Source organism: Protobothrops mucrosquamatus, unplaced genomic scaffold, assembly GCF_001527695.2.
Source record: "Protobothrops mucrosquamatus isolate PMUCROS unplaced genomic scaffold, P.Mucros_1.0 scaffold1115, whole genome shotgun sequence".
Lineage (NCBI taxonomy): Eukaryota > Metazoa > Chordata > Lepidosauria > Squamata > Viperidae > Protobothrops > Protobothrops mucrosquamatus.
This window is the reverse complement of record NW_015387334.1, coordinates 27,081-53,470: the sequence shown is the minus strand read 5'-3', so window position 1 is coordinate 53,470 and position 26,390 is coordinate 27,081. Positions and strand designations below refer to the sequence as shown.

Here is a 26,390-nt window from a genome sequence, read left to right as displayed (position 1 = left end):
ACTCTACAGTACATTAGGTAATTGCTAATAAAAATGCATACACTAAAAAACAGCAAGCTTTGGTATGAAATTGGAATGAATGAGAACATTGGAAACTGGAAAGAAACACCACCACCAAAAGTCTACTGATTTACTTATTTTTGCTTTTGACAGTAGCATAAAAGAAATTGGGCTCAACAAATTGCTGGAGGCTTTTGAAATTCTCTAACTGATTTGTGGACCAGAGAAATTGTGTAGGCAAATCTTCCAGTAAAGGACAAAATTCTCCAGCAATTTCTCATTAGCAACTTTTTCCTTAGAATTGACAATAGCTAAGCTCAAGGGAGAATTTAAAAGGGTAGAATATCCTTAATAATATATTCCCTTAGGATTTAATAAAAATGTGGGAAATCAGAGAGACTATGCAAGAGATAATAATGTATTTAAAACTGGACAGTCATACAAATTCTTTGCCATTTCACTAATGCTAATCAAATATTAGAATATCACACTCTGCCCATTTCCCTTTGACATAATTTCTAAAGCAGCCTATTATAATCTAGTTTTTTTAAAAAAAAAACCCTGCATAATATTTTTCTGCTCAGAACCAATTTAGACTATTACAGTAATGGATTAAAACATATACATTTGCATTTGCAGAATAAAGTATAAACAACTATAAAGAATAAAGTATAACAACTCAGAACTGTTGATGTTGTTTTCCTTTGGGTCCTTAGTTCATCATATATGTTCTGCATTTTTGTGCATTTAGATAAATAAATGCAGTTCATGCATGTTCATGATATACATACATTTATGGACAATTTATTTATATAACATATTAAACAAAGAAACCAATTACAAATCTTCAAAAGTACTATAATTAGATAAGTTTCAGATTTAGAAGTTTTCATCCATGACAAAAGAAAACTAATTAAAACCATCCAGAAAAAATGTTTTCAATGTTTTGCTCTAGGGAAAAAAAATCATTTTATCACTTTGTATTGAAACACAAATAGTGATCTAAAAATGGGATATTTTAAAATATGTTACTGTAACTTTTCTTCAAATAGTATTTTTCACTGCATAAATAGGCATAAAACATTTAATAAGCAGCTGTCTTCTTCATAAAAATGGAAGAAAAGGGGAAAAAAAGAAAATCAATTTGATTAAAAATGTCCAGGAAAGATTTGTCTTTAACTCTTTCCAGTGCTCAAAAATTTTCTTTATACATTTTCTTTATAAGATCATAAATAGTGTACACAATTAGATACGGGGACTTTTAATAGGTTTTTAATGTGACAGGTTAATATTTTGATTACTCTAATTTATTATAAAAAAGTTATAGAGTTGAAATATCATACCACTCAGCAACATAATTATTTTTTTTTAAAAAAATAGAAGAATCAGATAGTTCTAGTGCATGTAATTTATATTATGTAGATATAAATAATATGCATTGTTTCTATTTTTTACTTGGTGTTTGTGACGTTCAAGCCAAAAAAGGCTTTGAAATTTGAAGTACAGAAAGATCTGTATTAGAATATACAACATTATTTCAGTATAACATTTATTGCAGTTTACATTGGCTGTGCTCACAGCCTTTCTCTACCTGAATGGCACACTACATTTTTATGTGCCATTTTTGGAGAGATTTCTTTTTTTGAAAAATAGAATTATGTCACATTAAATTAATTTCTGTATGAAAACTAGAAAAGTTTTATCTATTGTAGAAATTTCTACAGAAAGTTGCCAGACATGGAAGACATAACAGTTTATTTTTGCCATATTATAGTTGAGGTTTTAGTAGTTCTTTGGCAGTTTGAGTGAAACCATTGGTTCAGCATTATTTCTAGTCTCATAGGCACTTCCCTTATCGAGATATAATATCCAATTGCTTTTACTTTTTCAAGAGTGTGTTTTTTCTTTTAATCTAAATCACAGAATATGCAGTTCTGATATAAGAATTTTGATTTTCCTCTTGTGCAGTTTGATTAGAACTATGCATTTTCTCACCCCACCTAGCATGTCTTAGTACAGGTAGGTATACACATTACCATGAGAGTGAAAATTACCCCCAAACATGCATGTCATGGTGAAGAGAGTAAAACAATGTTATTTTGTTAAAATATAACTAAATACATAAGAAAAGTTGTTTTAGAATGCAGTGTTACACTTGTTATGCCAGATTAAATTCATGGTTACCCTATAATTATTTCTCCCAAATTCTTAGGTAAATATATTATAAAATAAAATTCAATTAAATCAAAATAAAAACAATGGTCACATACATATAAACCAATGGAACATATAAACTGCACTGAGAGATCATACCCAAATGAAAATACTGCAGAGGAAAAAAATGACTAAGAGCTGAAAAAAAGTGATGTAGGCTATTCTGTTATTTATGATGCAGCTTTACCCCAGCTCCAAAAAGGCACAAAGAATTTTCCACCATGGCAATCAATCTTTTAAAAAAAGAACTTTGCTCATATCAATGACCATCCTGCCATGTCACTGCAGAAAATATATATGCTGCATGGTTATCTCTCTGAATAGCATAACACTGAAAGACTACTGTTCAGATGATGAGGTCTGCACATCTAGCCTTATAGTGCTCAAACTTAGAACTCCAAAGGAAGGAGAATACATATTGGAAAAAGTACTCTATAGTACACACTTTGATTCCAAAACACACAGGAACATATAATACACTTTGGGCAGCTTGAACATAAACCTGTTATCAGGTGGCCTGTGTGTTGATATGTATTTCTATAGAACTTACTTTTTTGTATATTTGTAGATTAATCCTGTGGTTTTTTTTGGGGGGGGGGGTTGGTTGATTTTATTATCTCTTTCTTGTGGAAAGTAGTAGAATGCTTTGCTTTGTTCATTGGAGAATTTGAAACATGAATATATTGAATATATTTATCTGTGTTTTGAAAGTAGCCACATAGGGACTCTGTTCTGCTTCTTACTGATGTCTTTGTGGCTGTTCTGTGATGGACATTTCCCAGTTCTATCTGCATAACTTAGCTTTCTACATATAGCATTTCAAGAAATGAAGGAAAAGTGTACACAGTATTTAATTTCTTTGTTAAAATGATATAAAAGGGATTAAAATATCTATGTTTGATTACATATGTACAGAAATACATATAAACAAACTTTCATTGGACCATTTAAAATAAAATTATTACTAAACTGACATAGAAATGAATATAATGAACTGATTGTAACTAAGACCAACTGATTCATGAGAACTAACATCTATTTAATATTAAGATAATACTAATTATTAGTATTATGTCAGAGAATGAGGTGAGATATGGGATAAGAGATTGTTTGTTGTGACTTTTGTGGAAGTAATGAGGAACTGAAGATGGCTCCATAAGAGCAGAGCTGATGACTGTGGCAGAATGAAGAACCAGCTTTGGAATTCTCCAGAACTAGGACAAGATCAGGATTGCTCACAAGGATGCCATACAGAAGTTTCTGGTGAGGAGACCGTAAGACAGCTGAGGGAAAGCCATGTTTGTAGCCTTTATGGACATAGAAGTCACATACTTCCTTTCTTAATCATTTTTGGAAATTGCTTGTTATATGTTTCTGGATATTACGAAAAGCAAGTTTCATTACACTGGGTGAGTTTCTTTGATGAATGAAGTTTGATGCAAGTTTAATTTTGTTATTTTTAATAAACAATAAAAGGATTAGAACATTGATTTTGTGAATGTGCACTCTCTCACTCACAGAGAGTGATGCATACACACACACACATACACACACACTCACACACAAACTAACAATATAAGCTTTTCAACTCTGCAGCAAGTGGGAGATCGAACAGATTCCTAACTAACTTAGCTGACAACTTTGTCATCCAAAAGTTAGAGGAGGGAACTAAAGGAAAAACTACCTAACTGGACCTAATTCTTACTAATAGAGAAGAAGTGTTAGAGGGAGTTGAAGTTGCTGGAACCTTGGGCAAGAGTGAACATGTCATACTGGAATTCAGTATAATGCAAACACAAGCAATAGAATATAATTCAACTAGTCTCTTAAACTTTAAAAGAGCTGATTTTAACAAACTCAGAGAGACCCTAACCAAAAAAATATGGATAAAAATCCTGAAGGAGAAAACAACTCAAGAAGTATGGGAAACACTGAAAAATATAAACATAAAAACCCATTCCAGTGCAATACCACTAAAAAAGAAAAACAACAAATCCAAGAAGAAACCAGCAGAATTGCACAAAGAGCTCTCTGATAAACAAAAAAAATGGAAAAAGGGACACATGACTAAGACAGAATATCAATAGATAGCCCGAATCTGCAAAGATGAAGTCAGGAAAGCAAAGGTTCAGAATGAACAAAGACTTGCAACAAAAGTCAAAGATAATAAAAAAAGTTTCTTTCAACATATAAATAACAAAAAAAAGGCAAGGAATCAGTCAGTCCATTAAAGAGAGAAGATGGCAAGGAAGTAACAAGCAGTAGAGAGAAAGCAGAGCTGTTTAACTCATTCTTTGCATCAGTCTTCATGCAAAAAGAAACTATAGCGCAACCTATCAACAACATAACTGTAAAAGACAGACTAGAAATAAAAATTAAAATAAGCAAGAAAATGGTAAGAGAACATCTTGATGAATATAAATCACTAGGATCTGATGGATTATATCCCAGAGTTCTGAAGGAACTGGCAGATGTTATCTCAGAAACATTGTACCATATCTTTAAAAAATCTTGGAGCACTGGGGAACTACCAGAGGATTGGAAAAGAGCTGATGTTGGAAAAGAGCTGATGTGGTTCTCATCTTCAAAAAAAAAAAAAAAAAAAAAAAAAAAAAAAAAAAAAAAAAAAAAAAAAAAAAAAAAAAAAATCCAGACCCAGGAAACTACAGACCAGTTAGCCTAACATCAATACTGGGAAGATACTGGGAAAAAAATAATAAAAAACCAGATCTGTAAACATCTAAAAACAAATAAAGTTATAACTAGTAGCCAGCATGGGTTTGTTAAAAACAGATCATGCCAAACCAATCTTATTTCATTCTTTGACAAAGTGACTAAATTAGTAGACCAGCGAAATGCTCTGGACATAGTATATTTTGACTGTCCAGGGAGAAAAGAACCATTGAAGGTTGTTCAACAATCAAGATTTATAATCCAAAGTGTTCCATATGTTTCTTCTACAAGAAAATAATTCCACAATACAGTTCTGAAAGTCAGTATTTATGTTCAAAATCCAGACAGGCCAAATTTAGAATATTTATCATCTCTGCCACCCAGGTAAGCAGCCCCAAGCCTGTTCCTTTTTTCTCAGCTGAAATTCTCAGTAGTAAAAGCTTCCAATGCCAGCCAAAGTCTTATTTAATTCTGGACTTCAGGCCAGGTTTCTTTTAGGCATAAATAAGTTGTAGTGCCGTAATTCACCACTAGATGTCATCAACACCGCTTTTCAATTTTTAGATCCACAACTTATATTGTAAACTTTTCAAATCTTTTTTTTTTTTTTAAAAAAGGTCTTAGTCCCCAAATTTTCAAGCTGTATGTATATACTTCCAAATAGGTCTTATGGGTTTTGCCATTTCTCCCAAGTAATTAATTCACCACTTTTCTTTTCTGAGGGAATGAGGTAGAAATTCCCTTTCCCTCTTTCATTGGGGGGAATGCTTTGGGCAGATTTTCAGGAATAGGTCTTAAAATCATAAAGAAAGGATCAGGTCTCACCCAGTTTCATCCACATTGCTGTAAAATTGCTTGGTAGTGCTTGTTGACTTCCGTTGTCAGGAGCTTAGTACTGGCTACACAAATGCAGCCAGTCTTTCCCCTGCTGGTTTAGAGGGCTTCCTCAGATCAAATGGGAGGGCTGCCACCCCCCACACACACACGATCAATGAGAGTCCTTTCCTTGCTTGCTGCCTCTACGGGGTGACTTTCAACCTTTCCAGGATCCCCCAGCAGGGCGAAACCAAATGCAAAAGACGGAGCCCAGTCTTCCTGCGCCTGCATCGCCGTGACGTCAAAACTGAAAGTCTTGTTCAAGTTTCATATACTTTCGGGAAGTTATTTTTTTGTTTAGCTTTTTTACTTTTTACTTTTTCTCTATCCTTTTTTTCTTTTTTCTTTGTTTATAGTTTGTATTAGTTTTATCTGTAGATATAATTCAATAAAAATATTTTCTAAAAGTACTTAGATTGCATTTCTAGTGACTATCAAATCTTCTAGTTGAATTCTTTATTGTGATACTTTAATGTACAGTTTATCCAGACATAAAAGACTATTGCAACTATTATCTACTAAAGTTTTAAAAAAGAAAAGCAGTAAACAACTGGCCCATGAATCTGGAAGAAAAACAGTTTTTCCTTTAGGGAATGCAGAGGCTTTTGTAACACCTCAAGAGTCTAGTTAAACATTGTAGTGGTCTTTGCCAGCCATTTGCACATTATCTTGAGGATCTACATCATTACTTTAAATTAGATTCACTTAATTAGCCAGCTGGTACTCTTCTTGTCAAACTGATAAACAAGCTGTGCTTCACAGTTCTATAATAGTGTGACCAAAACAGCAAAGAAAAAATTAAACAGCTAAAATGGAATATATGTATTAAATCAAATATCTTTATTACAGTCTTTGTCCAGCCTTTACAGCAGAAAAAGAGAAATAGTTTAATACAGCAATTCATTATAAGGGAGAAAAATAAAATAAAATAATAAAACAACATATTTAATTAAAAACTTTGTACAGTTGTTGGACTTGGGTCAGATATCTGGCTATGGTATGTCAGAATAGAGGTAACATACTTAGAAAGTAATAAACATAAAATTTATCAGTATGACTCTCAAATTTATTATTGGATAGATCAAAGCATCATTCAGCCATCATTCAAAGGGCATCATATGAAGACATGGGCAAAAGCTTCTGTTTCCCTAAATCCATAAGTGCAAACTCTGCAAATAAGGAATTTCATTTGGTGATAGAATTCAAGAGCACTGGTTATATCATTTTAGTGATCAATCCCTAATTCTCTCTTTTACTATTGATTTGGCTTTCTCCAGAGCAAGGGCAAGACTGCAAAGTTACTCTATACAAATAATGTGCCAATCAGATTGGTAGTTTTCTAAAACAGCAGAGGAATCAAACCCATAGGGTCAGACATCATTCTGAGCTCTGAAATTGGAATAAGTATTAAAGGCCCCAGCCTGGAACAGAATATTAGCTTCAAGCCTAAAGACTGTGTTATGGGCTCATTTTGAGGTAAAAAACAAAGTCCTAAGGAAATTTAATTGAATGTTTCATAATCCTTTAGGTTTATGCTGTATATGGGTCAATAATAATAATTGGGTATTTTCTTCTTTCTCATCCTATGTTTTTGCAGAGTTGTAGTGTCCCCTTTTGAATCAATGAATGCTATTTAACACAATCAAATGCAGAAACCACATCCAACTGTATACTTTTCATGTCCGTATTGTGTCTTGACATCTTTGCTTTGTTCTTCCATGTAGGCATTTACCATTGATGTTAAAGTATAAGGGGTGCAGGCAATGGTGTGGGGTGCTGCTCATAGAACATGGCCATAACACTGTTCTGTAGAAGTTTTTTCCACATTTTCTATATTATTGGTGTAACTTCCATCTGTTCTCACCTGAGTCATGCTGGCAAGGCAGAGGTTAAGTAGAGTCTGTTTATTGCACACTTAACACAGCACTAAACAACCCACCAATGGTGGTATAAAGCTCCACCCTAACTCTCAGTTTTCTCTCAATCCGAATTCCCCGGTTCCCTTAATTAGGTCCTAGCTGACCCACAAGACAAAGAGGGAAGTCACAATACCCACAAATACCAAGTCCACAGTACACATCCAGGATTCCAAAAACCACAGACCAAGAGTCTGAAGTCAGAGAGCCAAATCCAAAGTCCACAAAGTCTGAAGTTCAGAGCCAAGAAAAATGATCCAATATTCATGAGGCAGCATCCACTAAAGCCGGAAAGGTACACCTCCTAGCAAAGAGATGTTCCTGACAAATGCACCTTCCCCCAGCATCCAGCTAAATCACCCCATCCCAAGTGTTTCAGGTGAGGAGGAACAGGGCTGTCTCTTTGCAAACAACTTCGCCAACCTTCTCTGTGTCTCCTTCCACTCTACTCTCAACTTCCTTAGATCAGGCAGAGACAGCTGCTGTTCCATATCGGAGGTTCCATATCTGTAGCCTGTCATCAATGCTGGAACTTCGCAGCTGATCCTCTCTGGCAAGTGGCTGCCTCTCTGGTTGACCACCCCTCCTAATGCAAAGAAGGCTGGGACTGCGTCGTTCTCAGCTCTTGGAATTATTTTGTGAGAAGCCCAGGCACATCGTACTACATACCATATGAGGAGATGCAGAACATTGTCAAAAGCTTTTTCTGGGTTGAAGAAAATCAGGCATAATAACTTCTTCTTTTCTCCATATTTCTCCATGAGCATGCAAGCTACAAAAAATTCTCCTAGTTGATAGATGTTTTGTCATCTTTAATAGTTGGGCAACTGTTTTAGCAATAAACAGTTTGATGGCTGCTGTATTGTAATTTGCCCACTGTGACCTATAAAATGTAGTTATTGCTAGTGTGCTCTTTTGAACCATAGAAGTCATAGAAGCCATAAAAGGTTCTAGGTTTGGATGACATGTGAATGTGCTTCTAAAAAGAAGATATAAATTAATGAGCAATAAGGAAAAATTATCAGACTAAAAAAGGTAATATATCATTCTCAAACTGAAGAGTTGTTTTACAATTTAAACACAAAAGTTGGAAGCTGAAGACTAACACTCCTTCAGGTCTGCCAACTTTGAGACTAGAATATGCATGATGTAACGGAAAAAAGTAATTGGGATTTAAAAAACCCTTAACATCCATGTACCCTAAAAAAATTGAAGTGTGGCAGAGATCTAAGAAAATCAGGGTCTGCTTGTTTTAGAGTCCATCCAGTTGTGTTCCAAAGGAGGATGAATAGATTGTAGCAGGATGTAATTGCCACTTTGCTGGTTTTCTTGAAGCTGCTTTGTCTGGATAATTGTGCAGAAGGAACAACACTTGGGTTGAACAAATTGGTGACTGGGGAAGAAGATAGAGAGCAGACCCCCTTGTTACCATTTAGGTGGATATTGTATTGAGTCTGGAATAATTCCATAGGAGAAGTATAACGGGCAGACAAATGAGGCCAGAATGGGGATCAGAGGCAAAAGGTAGACATACATCAAAATTCCTATGCAGATAACATATTAATTTTATTACTCCTCCATTTGAAATCCAGTCAATCCACAGATGGCATAGTGTTTTGGTAACTGGCTCCATTGGCGCGTTCTTCAAGGTCTCTCTCACTTTCATTTCCTTCTAGCTCTAAGCACCAACCGTCCCGATAAGAGAGATGCATTCCTTCTCCTGGAGGAAGGGCACAGCAGCAAGACAGTGAAAGGCATCCCAGAGCATCCCCCCTCCCAATAGAATGGCAGGCCCCAAGGAATGGTTACAAAGGCAAGCAAAGCATAGAAATGGAAAAGAATACATTTCTTTGGGGACCCTGACAATACATTTTCATAGAAATAACAAGTTGTAGACAGGGCAGCCATTGGATAAATAGAATCAGAATCCATAAAGGGGGAATGAGTGGGGATGAAACCAGTCTGTTCTTTAGAGACCAGTTTTAGAGATTTTCACCTCTAGGCTGATCATCTGGAAGATTATAGAAGGAATGTGTTACATTGATCAATTTGATGTTCCCTTCATTTGTCTGAATTAACTTTGAGCTGGAGCACCTTCTTTTTAAGGGTGCTAAGCACTCAGACAATGAAATTGTCAACATTTCAACAGGAGGATAGTTAGAGGGCAGTAAAGTGTTGAGGGACTCAGTTGCAAGCAGTCACTGAAGCAGTGATTTGACTGCCTCAGGTTTGTGTATAATTATTTGTTGTTCTTCTGTAGAAAGAGTGCCAAACAACTGAGCTAGTTTTCCTCATCCTCCATAGGATTGACTGATGTCTGTATCTTCCCTTTAATTAAATTGAGGGTATTATGCCTCCTATGCTTATCTGGTCCTGACCTTGGATTTGGTGTAGCACTCTGCTGTGCAGATAGTTGCTGGCAGATATTATGAACTCTGGGGCTTATGCCATCCTTCCTCGCAGGCTTGGCTCTCCTCCCAGAATTTAGCAGAGTGTACATTGCTATTGTGAAACACACATATAGGCATAATTTGAAATCCCTTGGAAAATGGCTAAGTTTAAAAAGCATTGAAGGGCATGCAAAATGCCTAAAAGTCAATATTATTCTTTCAAATCCATGCCATCTGGGAAACCATGAGATTTCTGTAAGCTTGCTGGGATATATTCTACAGTGAAGAAATTGTGATAGGAGCTGTAGTTCTGTTGTCTGTTGTGCCATTTACCCTCATTAGGAGTATTAATTGCAATCTGGAACAGTCACTACAAAAGTAGTTTACCTAAAGGGATATTGGGCAATATATGGATTTTGAATAAGGTCTCGAGCAACTGAGTTGGTGGATCACTCCATAACAGGTTTACTTATATACTTTTCTATTATAGCCTTCATCTATTTTCTGATTGGCATCTAGCAGCTAAAGGAAAATTGCAATAACCATTTTAGCAGTTAAAAGGCAATTTTTGGAAATGAAGTCCACATGCACATTTAAATTACTAGTGGTTTTAAAAGTGTTCTTCCCTATATCTATCTCAGAAGTCTCATTGGAGGAAGGGAAATCATCTATTTCTCAATTAAATAGAGCATAGGTTTCATTACCAGACACTGAGAAGAAAAGGGGAGATGAGGACTTACATGCTGTGTCTTTAATGCTGGAACAAATCCTTTAGTTTTAGCTGCCTGGAAGGTTCTGGCCTTTACAGTATTCAGAATACTTGAAATATTCTCTACATCTCAGGCTTCTTCCCTTTGGTCTTTCCATTTGTATTCTTTTTTGTTCCTGTCTTGTAGCCATTGCTGCCTCCCACCATTGGCAGGTGTCCAAAGTATTGGATTTGAAACTAAAATATCAACTAATCTGAATTCTAAAGTTCTAAAATTACTGATCCCAGTCCAGGGTACTAAGATTACTAATTGACATTAAATTACTAAGTAAATTATTTTAAAACTAAATAAAAGAGTAACTAAAATAGAAGAGTTATGATATCACGAACAATGCTTTCACTCTGTGACCATGTTGATCTGCTCCCTCAACCACCATTCAAAATATCTCTATGCTTGTGTGTGTATTGTGTGTAATTCTGCATTAATTAGGGTTAGGGTTAGGATTAATTTATGTGATTGCATAATGAAATCATTAAAAAATATTCTATTTATTTTTTGTTAAAACGAAATGCATATACTCAGGAATTTTATTTGTTTAGCTTTTTAATCTTAATTGCACAAATAAAGAAATTTCCCTAAATTTGGAAGCATTACAGTATACTAAAAGGATAAATAAATAATTGAGCTTCTTAATATATCTGCTTGGCATAAATTTAATAAAGTACATGGTGAACATGTATCCATGTCTTGTTCAAATAATAAGCAAACATTTTTAAACCAAAGTAATCTGGCTTCAAATTAATTGCCAGTTGTCTAATATTTTAAGTATTGACAAATATTTTATTTACTTTTCACCAGACATATTGCAATATTTACTCTATTTAAATTAATATCTATTTTCTTAATTCTTCATAATCTTTAGGCTGTAAGTACAGATCCAGTTCCAGTGAAACTACATTATGATAAATCACATGATCAAGTATGGGTGCTCAGTTGGGGAAGCTTTGATAAGGATTCTCCTACACTACAAGTAAGTATATGCATTTTTATATTAAATATAGATATGTGTGCTGACTAGAAAATACATTGCTTCTTTGACAGAGGCCCAAGCTCATATTCACACAGAAAACTGTCAGAAAGATAGTTATAAATATATGAGCGCTTAATGTATGGGAAGCTAGCAATGACATACTAAGAGAGGAGCTTTGTTAGTGTATTAATATAAGAAAAATAGGAAAGCAAAATTCCAAACCAAACCAAACTGATCTAGCTAAACCTCAGGAACAAATAGGTAGCTGTACCTGAATTGTCCAGCTGTCAACTATTCATGATGGCATATAACATCCTACATAAAGGCCTCAACTATAACAGAGAATGCCAATCAATTAGAATTCTTCACAGCCTTATGTGCAGCATGTAAAACTAAAGGATTTATTTCAGAGACCCAAGAAAACAAGGGCAGTCATACCATGACAACTGTATCACAGATCAGAAGACCACAGAATTAACTGAAAGCAGATGACAGAGCAGGTTTTAAAAACCTAAAAAAGCACCAAACCATCATTATCCTCTTAACAGACAAGGATTGTATCAAAGTTACTTGTCTTCCAGTAAAAGAATTACTAGAAGACAATGAAACCTACATCCCTGTAACAGATATGATATGTAGATGACACCTTTGTCTTTGTATTACACAATCAATTATTTCATCAAAAATTAAACCACTTAAGAATTTAAATTATAGTGATATCATTTGGAGTAAAAGGGTCACAATAATGTAAACATGGCAGTAATAAAGTATTTCCCAATATGCTGTCCTGTAGATGTATTTGGCTTATCTCTTTAAAAGCTCACTTTATTTCTAAAAATTTAACACTCAAATGATGACTTAAGAGATGTACAATATGTTTTCCAGGTGATAACCCAGGCCAGTGGAAGTATTTCTCATCACACGATTCACACTCAACCAGTGGGGAACCAATTTGACAGAGTGGATGACTTTTTCATTCCATCTGCAACTCTCCTTATTACCCACATAAGGTAGGGGGTGAACTATAATATGGTTGAGGTTGGGTGTCAGATATTGAATCAGACATTCTATTTTTATTTATTCTCTTAATAACTTATCCTTCCTGCAAGGAGAATAAAGTCTGTCACATTTATTTTCATGACAACATTAAGAATATTATCAGGCTGAGGGTCATACTATGAGCTTCATGGCTGATCAAATCAATCTCAGGCCAGCACAATTTATTTTATGCTATACCCATGGGTATTTGAATCAATATGAATGTCACTTTTACATAAAACTGTTATTGTTTTCAGTAGATTTGTCCCAGAAATTCTGGGTTTCTCTCTTTTAAAGCATTTCTATAATGCAATCTTACCAAACTCTCATCCAATGCTTGCTAGGAATTTATTCCAACATAAGATGATTTTTAGTTTACAAGTAGCCTCTTCCATTCAATGTTTACATCTTTGTATGTTATATCTAGTCCTGGAGCTAATATTTATCCTACTGTAACAGGACTTGTATAAAAATGGTATTTTAATTAATGCATTGTTCAGGCTTTCAGATGTTGTGAAATAGAATGATGGACACAATGGGACTTCTCCTAATCTATATATCCTTTTGCATTCTGATGAAATGTAATAACTATATTGTTCTCCATAACTCATTAATAATTTTTAAGAAAATATAAAAACATAAATTTCAATCCTTTTGCTTCTAGTGAATGGATTCACTGTTTGTCATATTTTTCTATGTATTTTAACCTAATTTGTTTATATTGCAAAAAGTATATGAGCAGTATCTACAGCTACCATATGAAAACTTGGAAAAGACAGACAAATTTGAAAAAGGTTATAATAAAAATGTTTAATTGTTTATGTTTATAACTTTGCTTTACAAAGAAAAATTCAAGAACAAAAACAAAAAAGCTTAACAAAAATTCTAGTAAATACTAATAAAAATATCTAAAATCAAATAGTACATATAAATTTATTTTAAATTTATTTCCATATTTTTCACCTGAATGTGAAAGAGTACAGGTAGTTCTCAACTTACTGCAATTGAGGCTGCAATTTCTGTTGTTAAGTAAGGCAGTTTAAGTGAATAGAATAGAATAGAATAGAATAGAATAGAATAGAATAGAATAGAATAGAATAGAATAGAGCTAGAAGGGACCTTGGAGGTCTTCCAGTCCAGCCCCCTGCTTAAGCAGGAGAACCTATACCATCTCAGACTGGTGAATGTCCAGTCTCCTCTTGAAAATCTCCAGTGATGGAGCGCTCACGATCTCTGGGGGTAAGGTGTTCCACTGGTTGATTGTCCTCACTGTCAGAAAGTTTCTCCTTAATTCCAGGTTGCTTCCAGGTTGATCAGTTTCCAACCATTGTTTCTTGTCCTTCCCTCTGGTGCTTTGGTGAACAACCTGGCCCCCTCTTCTTTGTGGCAGCCCCTCAGATATTGGAATACTGCTATCATGTCTCCCCTATTTCTTCTTTTCTTTAGACTAGTCAAACCCAAGTTCTGCAGCCGTTCTTCATATGTTTTAATCTCCAGGCCTTTGATCATCTTAGTTGCTCTTCTCTGAATTTTTTCCAAACTCTCAACATCTTTTTTGTAATGTGATGACCAAAACTGGATACAGTATTCCAGATGTAGTCTTACTAGGGTTTTATAAAGCGGTAATAATACTGCATGTGATCTTGATTCTATGCCTCTGTTTATACAATCTAGGATTGTATAAACTTTTTTGGTTGCTGCTGCACACTGCTGGCTCATAGTCAAGTAATCGTCCACTAGGACTCCAAGGTCCCTCTCACAGTTGCTGTTTTTAAGCCAAGTCTCACCCAATCTGTATTTGTTCCTTTGGTTTTTCCTGCCTAAATGTAAGTGGATCGGGCCCAATTTCATGACCTTTTTTGCCATGGTTGTTTGGTGAATCACTGCAGTTGCTAAATGAATCATGTGATTGTTAAGCAAATCCGGCTTCACCAATTGATTTTGATTATTAGAAACTGTCAGGAAGGTTGCAAGTGGCAATCACATGACTCCTGGACACTGCAACCATCCTAAATATATGCTGGTTGCCAAGCACCCAAATGTTTATCAAGTGACCATGGGGATGCTGCAAAGGTCATAAAAGAGAAGACTGGTTGTAATTCACTTTTTCAGTGGCCTTGTAACTTTGATTAGTTGCTAAATGAACAGTTGTAAATTGAGGAAAACTTGTATGTACTACCATTTGTATGGTAAAAGTTATAAATAAGCAAAACAAAAAGTGAGGGGTTTTTTTAAAAAATAAACCTAATGAATAGCTTACTTGAAAGAAAAAATGGTCCTTTACAATAAAGGACGGATATATGTTGATGGAAGATCATATGAATCAACTAAGACACGGGTGTCAAACTCAATCGCGTCACATAACGTATCGTGACGTATTGTGATGTTTTTTGCCTTTCTGGAGCCAGACTGGGTGTGGCCTGCACGTGATGCATCTGGCCCATGGGCCACCAGTTTGACACTCCTGAACTAAGACATTAGAAGCAATATTTATTGTGACATAAAATAATGGAATATTGTTCAGTGATTTATATTTTCAACACTCTTACTTCTGATTTTTTTTCTGACCTTTTACTCATATCTATGAATTGGAATATATGTATGTTAGCATAATACTTGTTTCAGTTTGTAGGTATGGGGTTAAATTATTTACCACTAACAATATAGTGGACATTATCCCAGGATTTATACCCGTTTGAAATAGTAATAGAATTAGCACTTAGACTTATATAGTAATAGCACTTAGAATTATATAGTGCTTTACAGCATTCTCTGAGCGGTTTACAGTGTTTACAGTGTCAGCATATTGGCCCCAACCAGCTGGCTCCTTGTTTTACTAACCTTGGAAGGCTAAGTCAGGCTTGAGTTTTGTCAAATTCCAGGCTGTGGGCAGACAACAATACTGCACTCTAACCACTGTGCTATCAAGGCTCCTTGAAAGGTGTGACAACCTAAACAACATAAAAGTTTTTTTTTAATCTGTGTGCCAATCCTACTTCATATAATATAATCTATGTTTTCTTTAGCATATTTTCACATACTCAAGGCCATTAACTTTAAGCAATCTTTAAACACTGTATTTGATGTTGCTGAATTCAGTTACAAAGGGAATATTTCCTTCCTCTCACAAACATTTCACCCAAAGCTCAGTAATAGTTACCATATAAAAAGAGACAGCCAGGGCTAAATATCTGTTATTTCACATGCTGCATTGCCACTTGAAGATCAATTACTTTGTAGTCCAAGCAGAGACACAGTACAGAATGGCTTGAGGTAAAAACCATTATAGAAAACAAGCATGTTGTTTTAATTTTTTCTCCCTGATGCTTTATTATTGCTGTAGACAAGATTTTATTTGCACAATTAGATACAGGAAGAAAAAATATACGCATGAAAGTGAATGAAAAAAAAGATGAACCACTATCTCCAAACGAAACAAAAGATCTTTTAACTAAAGAATATTAAAGCTGCAATACCATATAAATTTGGATTTTCAAATGTGGTATAACCTACTGCTGAATAGAACAATTTGTGTAATATTAATATGGCCACCAACCCAGAAGAAGTGACCCTGGGTGGAACATAGTAAAAAAAGTATAAAACAATAAACACATCAAAAAACCCTTGTATTTTAAAAGTTTTTTAAAAGAATGCCCCAAAAGATTAAAAGAACTGAATTAATTATAAGTGATATAAGACATCAAAACTATCTAATTGCTGTTCATTATGAAAATTATGAAAACAAAATACAAATCTTTACTAAAACTAAACTTGGAAATAAAATATAGAAGCTTCATAGCAACACATAAATTATTGATTTTGAAATTATGGAAATAACATGGAAATACTTGAGGGATATTAAATGTATCACTGACATTTTGAAATGTAGCCTTTTTTTTCTGTAAGGTCAGCTTCTGAATTGCCATTTTGATAAACAAGAGGGACATCTGCCAGGTCTAAAATTCAGCTTTTCTGACACATCCAGAGACTTTATTAAGAAACATTTTACTTTCCCATATATAAAAACATAAAACCAGTATTTTTCTATGGCTCTGTTCCTCTTTCCCCATCACCATGAGATAAAAATGACAAGAAGCAAAATTGTCCCCATTTCAAGATATGTCTGTTCGTCATAAAAAGCAGAGTAAAGATGATGCAGGTTAAAAAGCATCATTTTCCTTTGACTTGCTCTAGTAAAACAGATACTTTTTCATATATTGCCCTTCAGCTCATTCTACCCCACCACTTTAGCAAAGATTTTTATTGCAAATTAGGCATACTTTTTAATGAATAAAAAAAGAGAAGGACGAGGGGGGACATGATAGCGGTGTTCCAATATCTCAGGGGCTGCCACAAAGAAGAGGGAGTCAAGCTATACTTCAAGGCGCCTGAAGGCAGGACAAGAAGCAATGGATGGAAACTAATCAAAGAGAGAAGCAACCTAGAACTAAGGAGAAACTTCCTGATAGAATAATTAACCAATGGAACAACTTGCCTCCAGAAGCAGTGAATGCTCCAACACTGGAAGTTTTTAAGAAGAGACTGGACAGCCATTTGTCTGAAATAGTGTAGGGTTCCTGCCTGAGCAGGGGGTTGGAAGGTCCCTTCCAACTTTTTTATTATTATTATTATTATTATTGTTGTTATTATTATTATTATTATTATTATTATTATTATTATTATTATTATTATTATTATTGAGCTATAATGAACGAGTACAAATCAGAGTATAATATATTAATCCAAAGTGGAAAATATTTATATTAAAAATGTCCACAAATAGCTTTAAAAAATCAAATATGTTGGAAAATGGGATGGATTTTATTAAGGATGGAGAAATAATAGACTGTACAAAATGAAACTGAACAGGAAAGACTTTGCATTATGCTGTTTGGGTTCAATCTAGCTGTCTAATTTTTCTATAGAAATATATTGGCAAAAGGGGATCACATAAGAAATTTCAGGAGAAGGCTAAATTTTCACAGACTGCTCAAGGAAAATTAAGCAGCAAGAATGGGCTTGATAATGATGCTGGGCTCAAAAAGCAATATTGGTACAAGGGGAACTTTAAGTCTCTTGTGGGCTACATGAAAATCCTAAAGCATAGGTTCCAGCAAACATTCTAAAAAATGAAAAGTTCTGAAACGTGACATGCTTTTCCATTTCTAAAACAATATTGATATGAATATATGATATGAATTGTTATGATCCATGCATGAATGCTAACAGTTAGTTTGTTGGGTATAGTAGTGCTTATTTAAGACACCTTTTGGAAGGTGGTTAAGGCATCAGGCTAAAAATCATGAGCCTCTGAGTTCTAAACCACCTTAACCATAAAAGCCAGCTGAGTGATTCTGAGCATTTCCTCCCAGCCTAAAAAGGAGGGAATTGCAAACTTTCATATTGAAAAGTTTGCAGAAGGAGGCAGGCAAAATAAAAGACTTGGCTTTCTTAGGAAAATAAGCAGAGTACCATTTTTTTGCTCAAAATATTAAAAAGGGCCTTTTGTCATTAATTTCTGTGTTTGGCCTGGTGTCTAGCTACTATCACAGTTTGTCAGACCATAATAACCTCTGCTTCCCATTCAGATAAGCAATAAGATCATATAAATCACAGTTATGTGTGTCAGTCCCAATTGGCGAAAGTTGGGGTAAGTATTCCCCAGTTCTACACTATCTTTGGACTCTGTCCTGAGTTCCTCCCAAACATGCCCCAAAGCATCCTAGGAATCCAGAAAATCCTATTCACTGCCAAACCAAGCATCCAGGCTTGATCCTCTTTGCTGAGAGGGAGATGTAGCTCATTATAGGTATTCTGTGCTGTAGATTAATGAAAGAGCTTAAAGGCACCAAATTAAAATAAGAAAAAAAACCAGGTATGGAATTTTTGTTGAACTTTCTCCATGTGTTGAATAACTTCTAATTTTGCACTAGTTTAATGCAAGCATTATATTGAAGTAATTTAATCTATATCTGCGAAAACAACAGGAGGTCCTCAATTATGCCCAAAGAGCCTGTGTTTTAAAAAAATCCATTTGTGTGTAGAATAAGAGAGAGAAAAATACCCAAAGAAAAATATTTTAGAAGTTAACACCACAGTTCAGAAATCTAAGTAAGATAATTGGAATAAATTAAAGTCTGTAATTATAATGTTATACAGTGTTTCAAAGCAATGTTAAATTAGGTAATTGTAAAATATTCATTACTTATCTTTAGCTCTTTTAATAGTTCTAGCAGGTGTTCTGAACATCACACAGCAGCTATCTTCACATGTATAGGAATGAACAATCATATAACTGGTATGATGGCCTAGAGTTTTAATAGAATTAATTAGTCTGAGAAATAGCTCATTCTGTTTGCCTAAACTGTTATTGGTCATAAGGGACATATCAATTCACAAGCAAGTAAAAATGTAATTTCTTTAATATTTTCAAAGTTAAGTCTTGTTTGTTTATGTTAAATAATTGTTTTAATAATTTTGTCTTATCATTTTCATTAGAACTTTAGATGTAGAAGATAATTTTATAAAATAAATATTAATCTATCTCTATTTATATTTATCAAATCTGTATAGCTGCCCATCTCACATGGGCAGTGTAAAAACACTGAATTAAAAACTAAAAAATAAATCATAAAAATAGTCACAATTTTAAAAAGCTATTAAAAAGACACACAAAATAAAAGAGGATAATATTAATCATAGTAAGGAAATCATTGCAAAATTTCCCTAGATCCCTGGGATGCCCCATCCTTGATAACATAGGCAAGTCTTGATTTTTGGAATAGTATGAGGGATGGAGCTAAACTATTTCCAGGAGAAGATTCCACAAAGAAACAAACACATTACTAATTCATTTAGAAGAAAAAACACTTTGTCAGATTCCAGTTCTTAACTTTCTGGAATTCTTGAAATACCACCTTCAGCATCATCTTCATAAACCATTATTCATATGTTTACAAAATAATTCGATGTATGTGGCCTTTGGAGTTCCATGGGACTAACTTTTTGAAGAGCAGTTATTAGAACTGAGTCTAATGAGTCTAAATTAGAGTCTATTTTATATATGAAATTTCATCATGATGAGATGATGTATGCTAATTAAGTTCTTCCTAATTAAAATCCCACAGTGGCAAACCACTTCTAAAGATTTTACCAAAGAGACTGGTCTAGATCAGAGGTAGGCAACCTTGGCTCTTCCTGGCTCTGGAATTCTGGGAGTTGAAGTCCACGAGTCATAAAAGAACCAAGGTTGCCTACCCCTGGTCTAGATAGACACAGGAGTTTAAAAAAATGGTTGTATTCACAAAAGTTGTGCTAATATTCTGCATAAATAAAAAGTTAAAGCAATCATACTAAACAAACCAATGTACCAAAGTAACAACAATGAATAGTAGCATGCCTGTGCATTATTTTTTTCCAGTTTCATTGAACATTTGCAATTTTATTTTCGATCAGAGATTCCCTATCTCTAAATGAGGAAAAATGGTTGGAATGAATGAGCAAAAGATAGATATTGCTTTTGCATAGATGAACCTAAATTAGCGAAATAAGTGATTTAGGTCAAAAACTAGGTAGTGTTTTTTTTGTAGAATAGAATAGAATAGAATAGAATAGAATAGAATAGAATAGAATAGAATAGAATAGAATAGAGTTGGAAGGGACTTTGGAGGTCTTCTAGTCCAACCCCCTTCTCAAGCAGGAGAACCAGTGGTGGGATTCAGCCAGTTCACCCCACTTCGGCAGAACCGGTAGCTAATTTTTTTCCCCAGGCCCAGAATGGACTTCCGGAAGCAGCATTCACACAGAGAACCAGTTGTTCACATATTTGAATCCCACCACTACGGAAAACCTATACCATTTCAAACACGTGACTGTCTAGTCCCTCCTTAAAAACCTCCAGTGATGGCGCACCTATGATTTCTGAAGGCACGTTGTTCCACTGGTTAATTGTTCTCACTGTTAGGATGTTTCTGCTTAATTCCAGGTTGATCAGTTTCCAACTATTGTTTCTTGTCCTTCCCTCTGGTGCTTTGGTGAACAACCTGGCCCCCTCTTCTTTGTGGCAGCCCCTCAGATATTGGAATACTGCTATCATGTCTCCCCTATTTCTTCTTTTCTTTAGACTAGTCAAACCCAAGTCCTGCAGCCGTTCTTCATATGTTTTAGTCTCCAGGCCTTTGATCATCTTAGTTGCTCTTCTCTGATTTTTTTTCCAAACTCTCAACATCTTTTTTGTAGTATGGCGACCAAAATTGGTTGCAGTATTCCAGGTGTGGTCTTACTAGGGTTTTATAAAGCGGTAATAATAATAATAATAATAACAATAACAACAACAACAACGATGACGACGACGACAACAACAACAACAACAACAACAACAACAACAATAATAATAATAATAATAATAATAATAATAATAATATAAAGTTGGAAGAGACCTTGGAGTTTATCTAGTCCAACCCCCTGCTCAGGCAGGAAACCCTATACCATATCAGACAAATGGCTGTCCAGTCTCTTCTTAAAAACTTCCAGTGTTGGAGCATTCACATAATCATAATACTTCATGTGATCTTGATTCTTTGTTTCTGTTTATACAATCCATGATTGCATTAGCTTTTTTGGCTGCTGCTGCACACTGCTGGCTAATATTTAAGTGATCATCCACTAGGACTCCAAGGTCCCTCTTACAGTTACTGTTTTTGAGCCAGGTCTCGCCTAATCTGTACTTATACCTTTGATGTTTCCTGCCTAAATGTAAAACTTTGCTTTTCTCCACATTAAAGTTCATTTTGTTGGATAGGGCCCATTGTTCAAGTTTGTCAAGATATTTTTGGATCCTGAGCTTGTCTTCTGGGGTATTGGCTATTCATGCCAGTTTAGTGTTATCTGCAAATTTGATGAGTTCCCCTTTAATTCCCTCATTAATGAAGATATTGAAGAGTACTGGACTAAGACGGAACCTTATGGTACCCCACTACTTACTATCTTGTTTACTAAGCACTAAAGATACTGGGCTTTCTTGAGAAGCCTTATTACGTTGCTTTCTTGATATAGAGTGGTAAATCACACATGAACAAATATTATTGCTTAAAAAGTATACAACTAGTTGAATAATTAGTTTCCATTTTTGTGGAAAATAAAAATAAAGAACATTTATTTTTAAAGTACATATCTAGTTTTATTACACAACCTTCAACGTGTTTTTCAAATGTTGAGAGGAACTTCACATCAAACTTTGAACAGTGATTTTTGTTAAACTGCAGGTCGTTAATGATTTCTTGTAAATATGGCTGTTTGTACTCTTTTAAAAACATGTGTATCTAGCTATAGAATATTTTGTGGGGGGGAAATAACAGCAATTTGGTGCTTGATTTAACTGTGATGGTTGCTGGAATCTGCATTTTCTATGTCACTGTGACTGAGGTGGATTGTTCTCTCAAATGTAAGTAGAATGGAAAATTTTTACCTACTTTAAGACCCTACTGTAATAGTAATGTACAGAGCTGTGCTTACAACAAGTGCTCATGCATATGGCTCTTCTATAATATTTTTGGAAGAAATTCTAAATCACCTTTAGAACATTTCTAAGAGTTACTGAGATAATGTATTGAGATAGTTAGAGTCTAGGTAAAGGTAAAGAAGAATTGACCCATATGAAATTACAATATTTCCTGGAATATAAAAGTAATTGAAGCAAGAGCCATTGCATATAAGAGGTAACTCAGCTGACCAAGATGAACCAAAGGAAGTTTAGATTCAACGTGTGTAAAAAGAAGGACAGATAGTTAAAGCTCCCAAGGTCACTGTCTGCCTTTCTGAACACCAATCATACTTTTAAAAATATTTTTTAAATATATTTGAAATGATAATTAGTAATTTCAATTATGACCATTGGTCATAATTGCTCCATTGGTCATCAGTTGGCTTTTTTGAGAATGCTGTTGAAAAAAACTATGAATTAGGAAACTAAAACATTAGGTCCTTGTATTTTTGTTGCCAAAATTACTATTTTAACAATAAGCTAATAAATAAGTAAATAAGTAAAGTACAACAGCAGCATAGAATTTCATTGACCAGTAATTACTTATATAGATATGCCTGGAGACAACATTCCCTATAGGAATTTGTTTTCTTTTTTCAAATAAGAAAATATGAGATTTTTTCTTGATAAAAAATCTGAGTGTGATTTCTCAGATCATAAGTCCAAATAGAGTCCTTCTGTCTTTCAGGATTGCACTGAAAAAAAGTGCAATCGATTGATTCACTTGATTCCTCAGTAATTTCACAGGATATTAACATATTGCAATCTTCTTGTTATGCTAAAAGCATTTTATCATGCTCTTAGTTGGATCTCTTGTCAAAATGCATTTCCAACTTTATTTTTCATCATACTGATCAAAGTACTTGATTTCAGATCACCTTCATCTTTTCTAGTGTAACATCCAAGTTTCATCATGTCTTTATTTCGTGTAATAAAATATTAACACTATTCATCAGGTTTACTAAATGTATAAGGAATGAATAGAAAAAAATTCAATCCAGAGGATCAAAGGGTTAGGATTAAAAAATGTGTACTGTTATGAAAAAGAGCAATAAAAGTAAAATTACATTGTATCTGAAAATAATGATGCGTGTATAATCATTTGTTGTAAATAATTATTAGTTGTTGTATTACTTGTGTTGAGATCACTCAAATCCAAGAGAAAACAAGAAAAAGATAAATCAAAATCTTAAATGTCAGTAGACTTGACTCTTAGAACAAAAGGATACTTTTTTGAATTCAAGCTATCTAATCAAATTTTAAAATGTATTTACAACTTGCCTTGTTCCTGTTTCATTCCAAATCACTTAGTTATGAGAAATTTTAGGAAATCTGATCTTTCTTTTTTTTCCTCTAAGAGAAATTCTCAGATTTCATCTTTGGCTACAAATGTACAAAAATCTGTGATTTTAAAGACTTAGAGCCATTCTAGAATCTTCTGGTTCTGGTTTATAGAGTTGTTAAATCAGACACTCACACTTCATGAACTGCCTCGTTTTCCAGTTCAGCTTAATTCTTGTTGTAGCTATGATTATCAACTATTCTTTGAAACAGTATTAAATCCTGAATGGCTTCTTCTTTCACATCCAATTTGTCCTCTGTATATTAGAGACAGACAAGTATGATTTGCTAATTTTATCACTTTGATCGATTGTTTGATTATGTACTTTGGCTACATCCTGACAATTGTTCTTTGACATTTTCTACAGTATAAGGCTTAAATGGATGTTTATAGTGCTTTATATCCAATTAACTGTCAAGTATGTTATATAGTGGAGAGTAGGACTCTCTTATTAACAGCAGCCTTGCTAGCCTATGCTATATTATACTATGTTTTCCAGCAATAAAGCTAATTTCCAGGATCAATCATTTTTAAGTATAAAAATACTTTTGGAACTTAAGGCACTATGCACTAACAGTTGAAGACATAATCCTAAATATTTATGGAATTTAACTTCTCTGAATTTAAATGAAGATTGAATAAATATTTAAATAATAACAATTACTATCATTTCCTGTTCATGACAAAAGTGAGAAATTAGTTATTGAGGCTGTTTATTTCTCCTAACTTATGCAAGTTGTTTTATTTAAAATAAACTGAATCTCATTGGAAATATATGCCTTTAAAACACTGTACCATTTCACTCTATTTATATGGTAAACATATTCCTGAATTAGCATTGTAAGTACACTTTCAAAAATATTCTTTTATTCTCCTTGAATTAAACTTTAATTTCAAAAAAGCTATAATTTGTTTTATTAATTGGTAATATTTTAGGTGGCATTATTTTTATCTATCATCTGTCTGTCTGTCTGTCTGTCTGTCTGTCTGTCTATCTATCTATCTATCTATCTATCTATGTATCTAATCTATCTAATCTAATCTATCTAATCTATCTATCTAATCTATCATCTATCTGTTTCTCACCACAATAGTGGTGTGAGGTGGGGTGGGGTGAGAAAGAGTTAGTGGCCCAAAGTCACCCAACTGGATTTCACCTTTAAAGGAGGCATAGAATGGTTTCAAGCAAGAACCTTAACCACTACACTCCAAACTGGCTCTGTGTGTATTACTTAAAGTTTACAATCCTGAAGCATAACCTGCCTGTGTGATTTGATCATTACAGGTATAAAATATTGCAGACAGGCAATTTTTTTCTAAACATTTTGATTTCATATATCCAAATACCATTTATCAACTATATGGACTGAACAAGTGAATTCATGTATCTTTAAATCATGTATAGACACAAAAGAATGCATGCTTCCTATACAAATCTTTAAATTACTATAGGCTATAACTTTTTTAAAAAAAATGTCTTTTGTTTCATCTAGATTTGGATTCATTCTTCACAAGGATGAGCCTGTACTCCAGAAAATTGATCTTGAAACAATGTCATATATCAAGACAATTAGTTTAAAGGATTACAACTGTGTTCCAAAGACTCTGGCATATACACATATTGGAGGATATTATTTTGTCAACTGTAAGCCTGACACTACTGGAGCTATTCCACCACAAATAATAGTAGATAGTGTTACTGACTCAATTATTGGATATAATGGTGATGTAACAGGATCTCCATATATTTCTCCTGATGGTCACTACATAGTCAGCATTGATGATGTGAAAGGTGTCATGAAGGTCCAGACAATTACACTAAGAGGAGAAATACAAGATACCTTTGACATTCACACAAACTTGCACATATCTGATGTGGCTTTCCAACCATCATTTACTGAAGCCCATCAATATAATGTCTTTGGTAGCTCTAGTACACAGACTGATATCCTTTTTGTAGAACTGTCCTCTGGGAAGGTGAAGATGGTGAAGAATCTTAAGGAACCTCTTAAACCAGATGAATGGCCTTGGAACAATAAGAACCGATTAATTGAAGGCAGTGGGCTCTTTGGTCAGTACCTGATGACACCTTCCAAGGAATCCTTGTTTATTCTAGATGGACGATTAAATAAGCTTAATTGTGAAATCACAGAAGTTGAGAGAGGAAACACAGTAATTTGGGTTGGAGAGGCATAAAGAACCATATTAGATAACACCCAAGTGGATATAGTTTTACAGTACATTGCACTTATCTTCATTCTCTAAATTGTTATTATTTTATATTAAAGATGTTAGACCCTTCTGTACATGTTGTGTGGTTGACTAAAATGGAATTTTGGTGAAATAAAAAAATGCTTAAATTGTGAGAAATATGTACTGTTGGTAATCTCCATGGGGAAAAGTGGCCAATTTGTGACAATATTATATTATAATAAATACATAGGGTACATGACAAAATGATGCCACATTATAACAACAGCAGCAACAACAAAAACAATTCATTGAATTGCTAATATTACACACCATGTGCATAGTTAGGTTTTTGCATTAAAACACTATGCCCTGTCCTGACCACTATTTGATATTTTTGTGCCTTGAACAGAAATGTCTCATAAGGAAAGAGAAGCCTACAAACATGTAATTGTATTCTTGTGGTTATA

At 34.1% G+C, this 26,390-nt stretch overlaps 1 protein-coding gene across 1 annotated transcript in view; it reads left to right on the top strand.

Annotated features, from left to right (window-relative positions):
• Positions 1 to 26,031, top strand: part of FSTL5 (follistatin like 5) — a 340,144-nt gene extending 314,113 nt beyond the window's left edge. The window contains 3 exon segments of the mRNA XM_015820299.1: positions 11,702 to 11,809; positions 12,695 to 12,819; positions 25,224 to 26,031. Of these exon segments, the coding sequence (XP_015675785.1) occupies positions 11,702 to 11,809; positions 12,695 to 12,819; positions 25,224 to 25,926 (936 nt within the window). The 3' untranslated portion in view covers positions 25,927 to 26,031.
• The last annotated feature ends 359 nt before the right edge of the window (positions 26,032 to 26,390 follow it).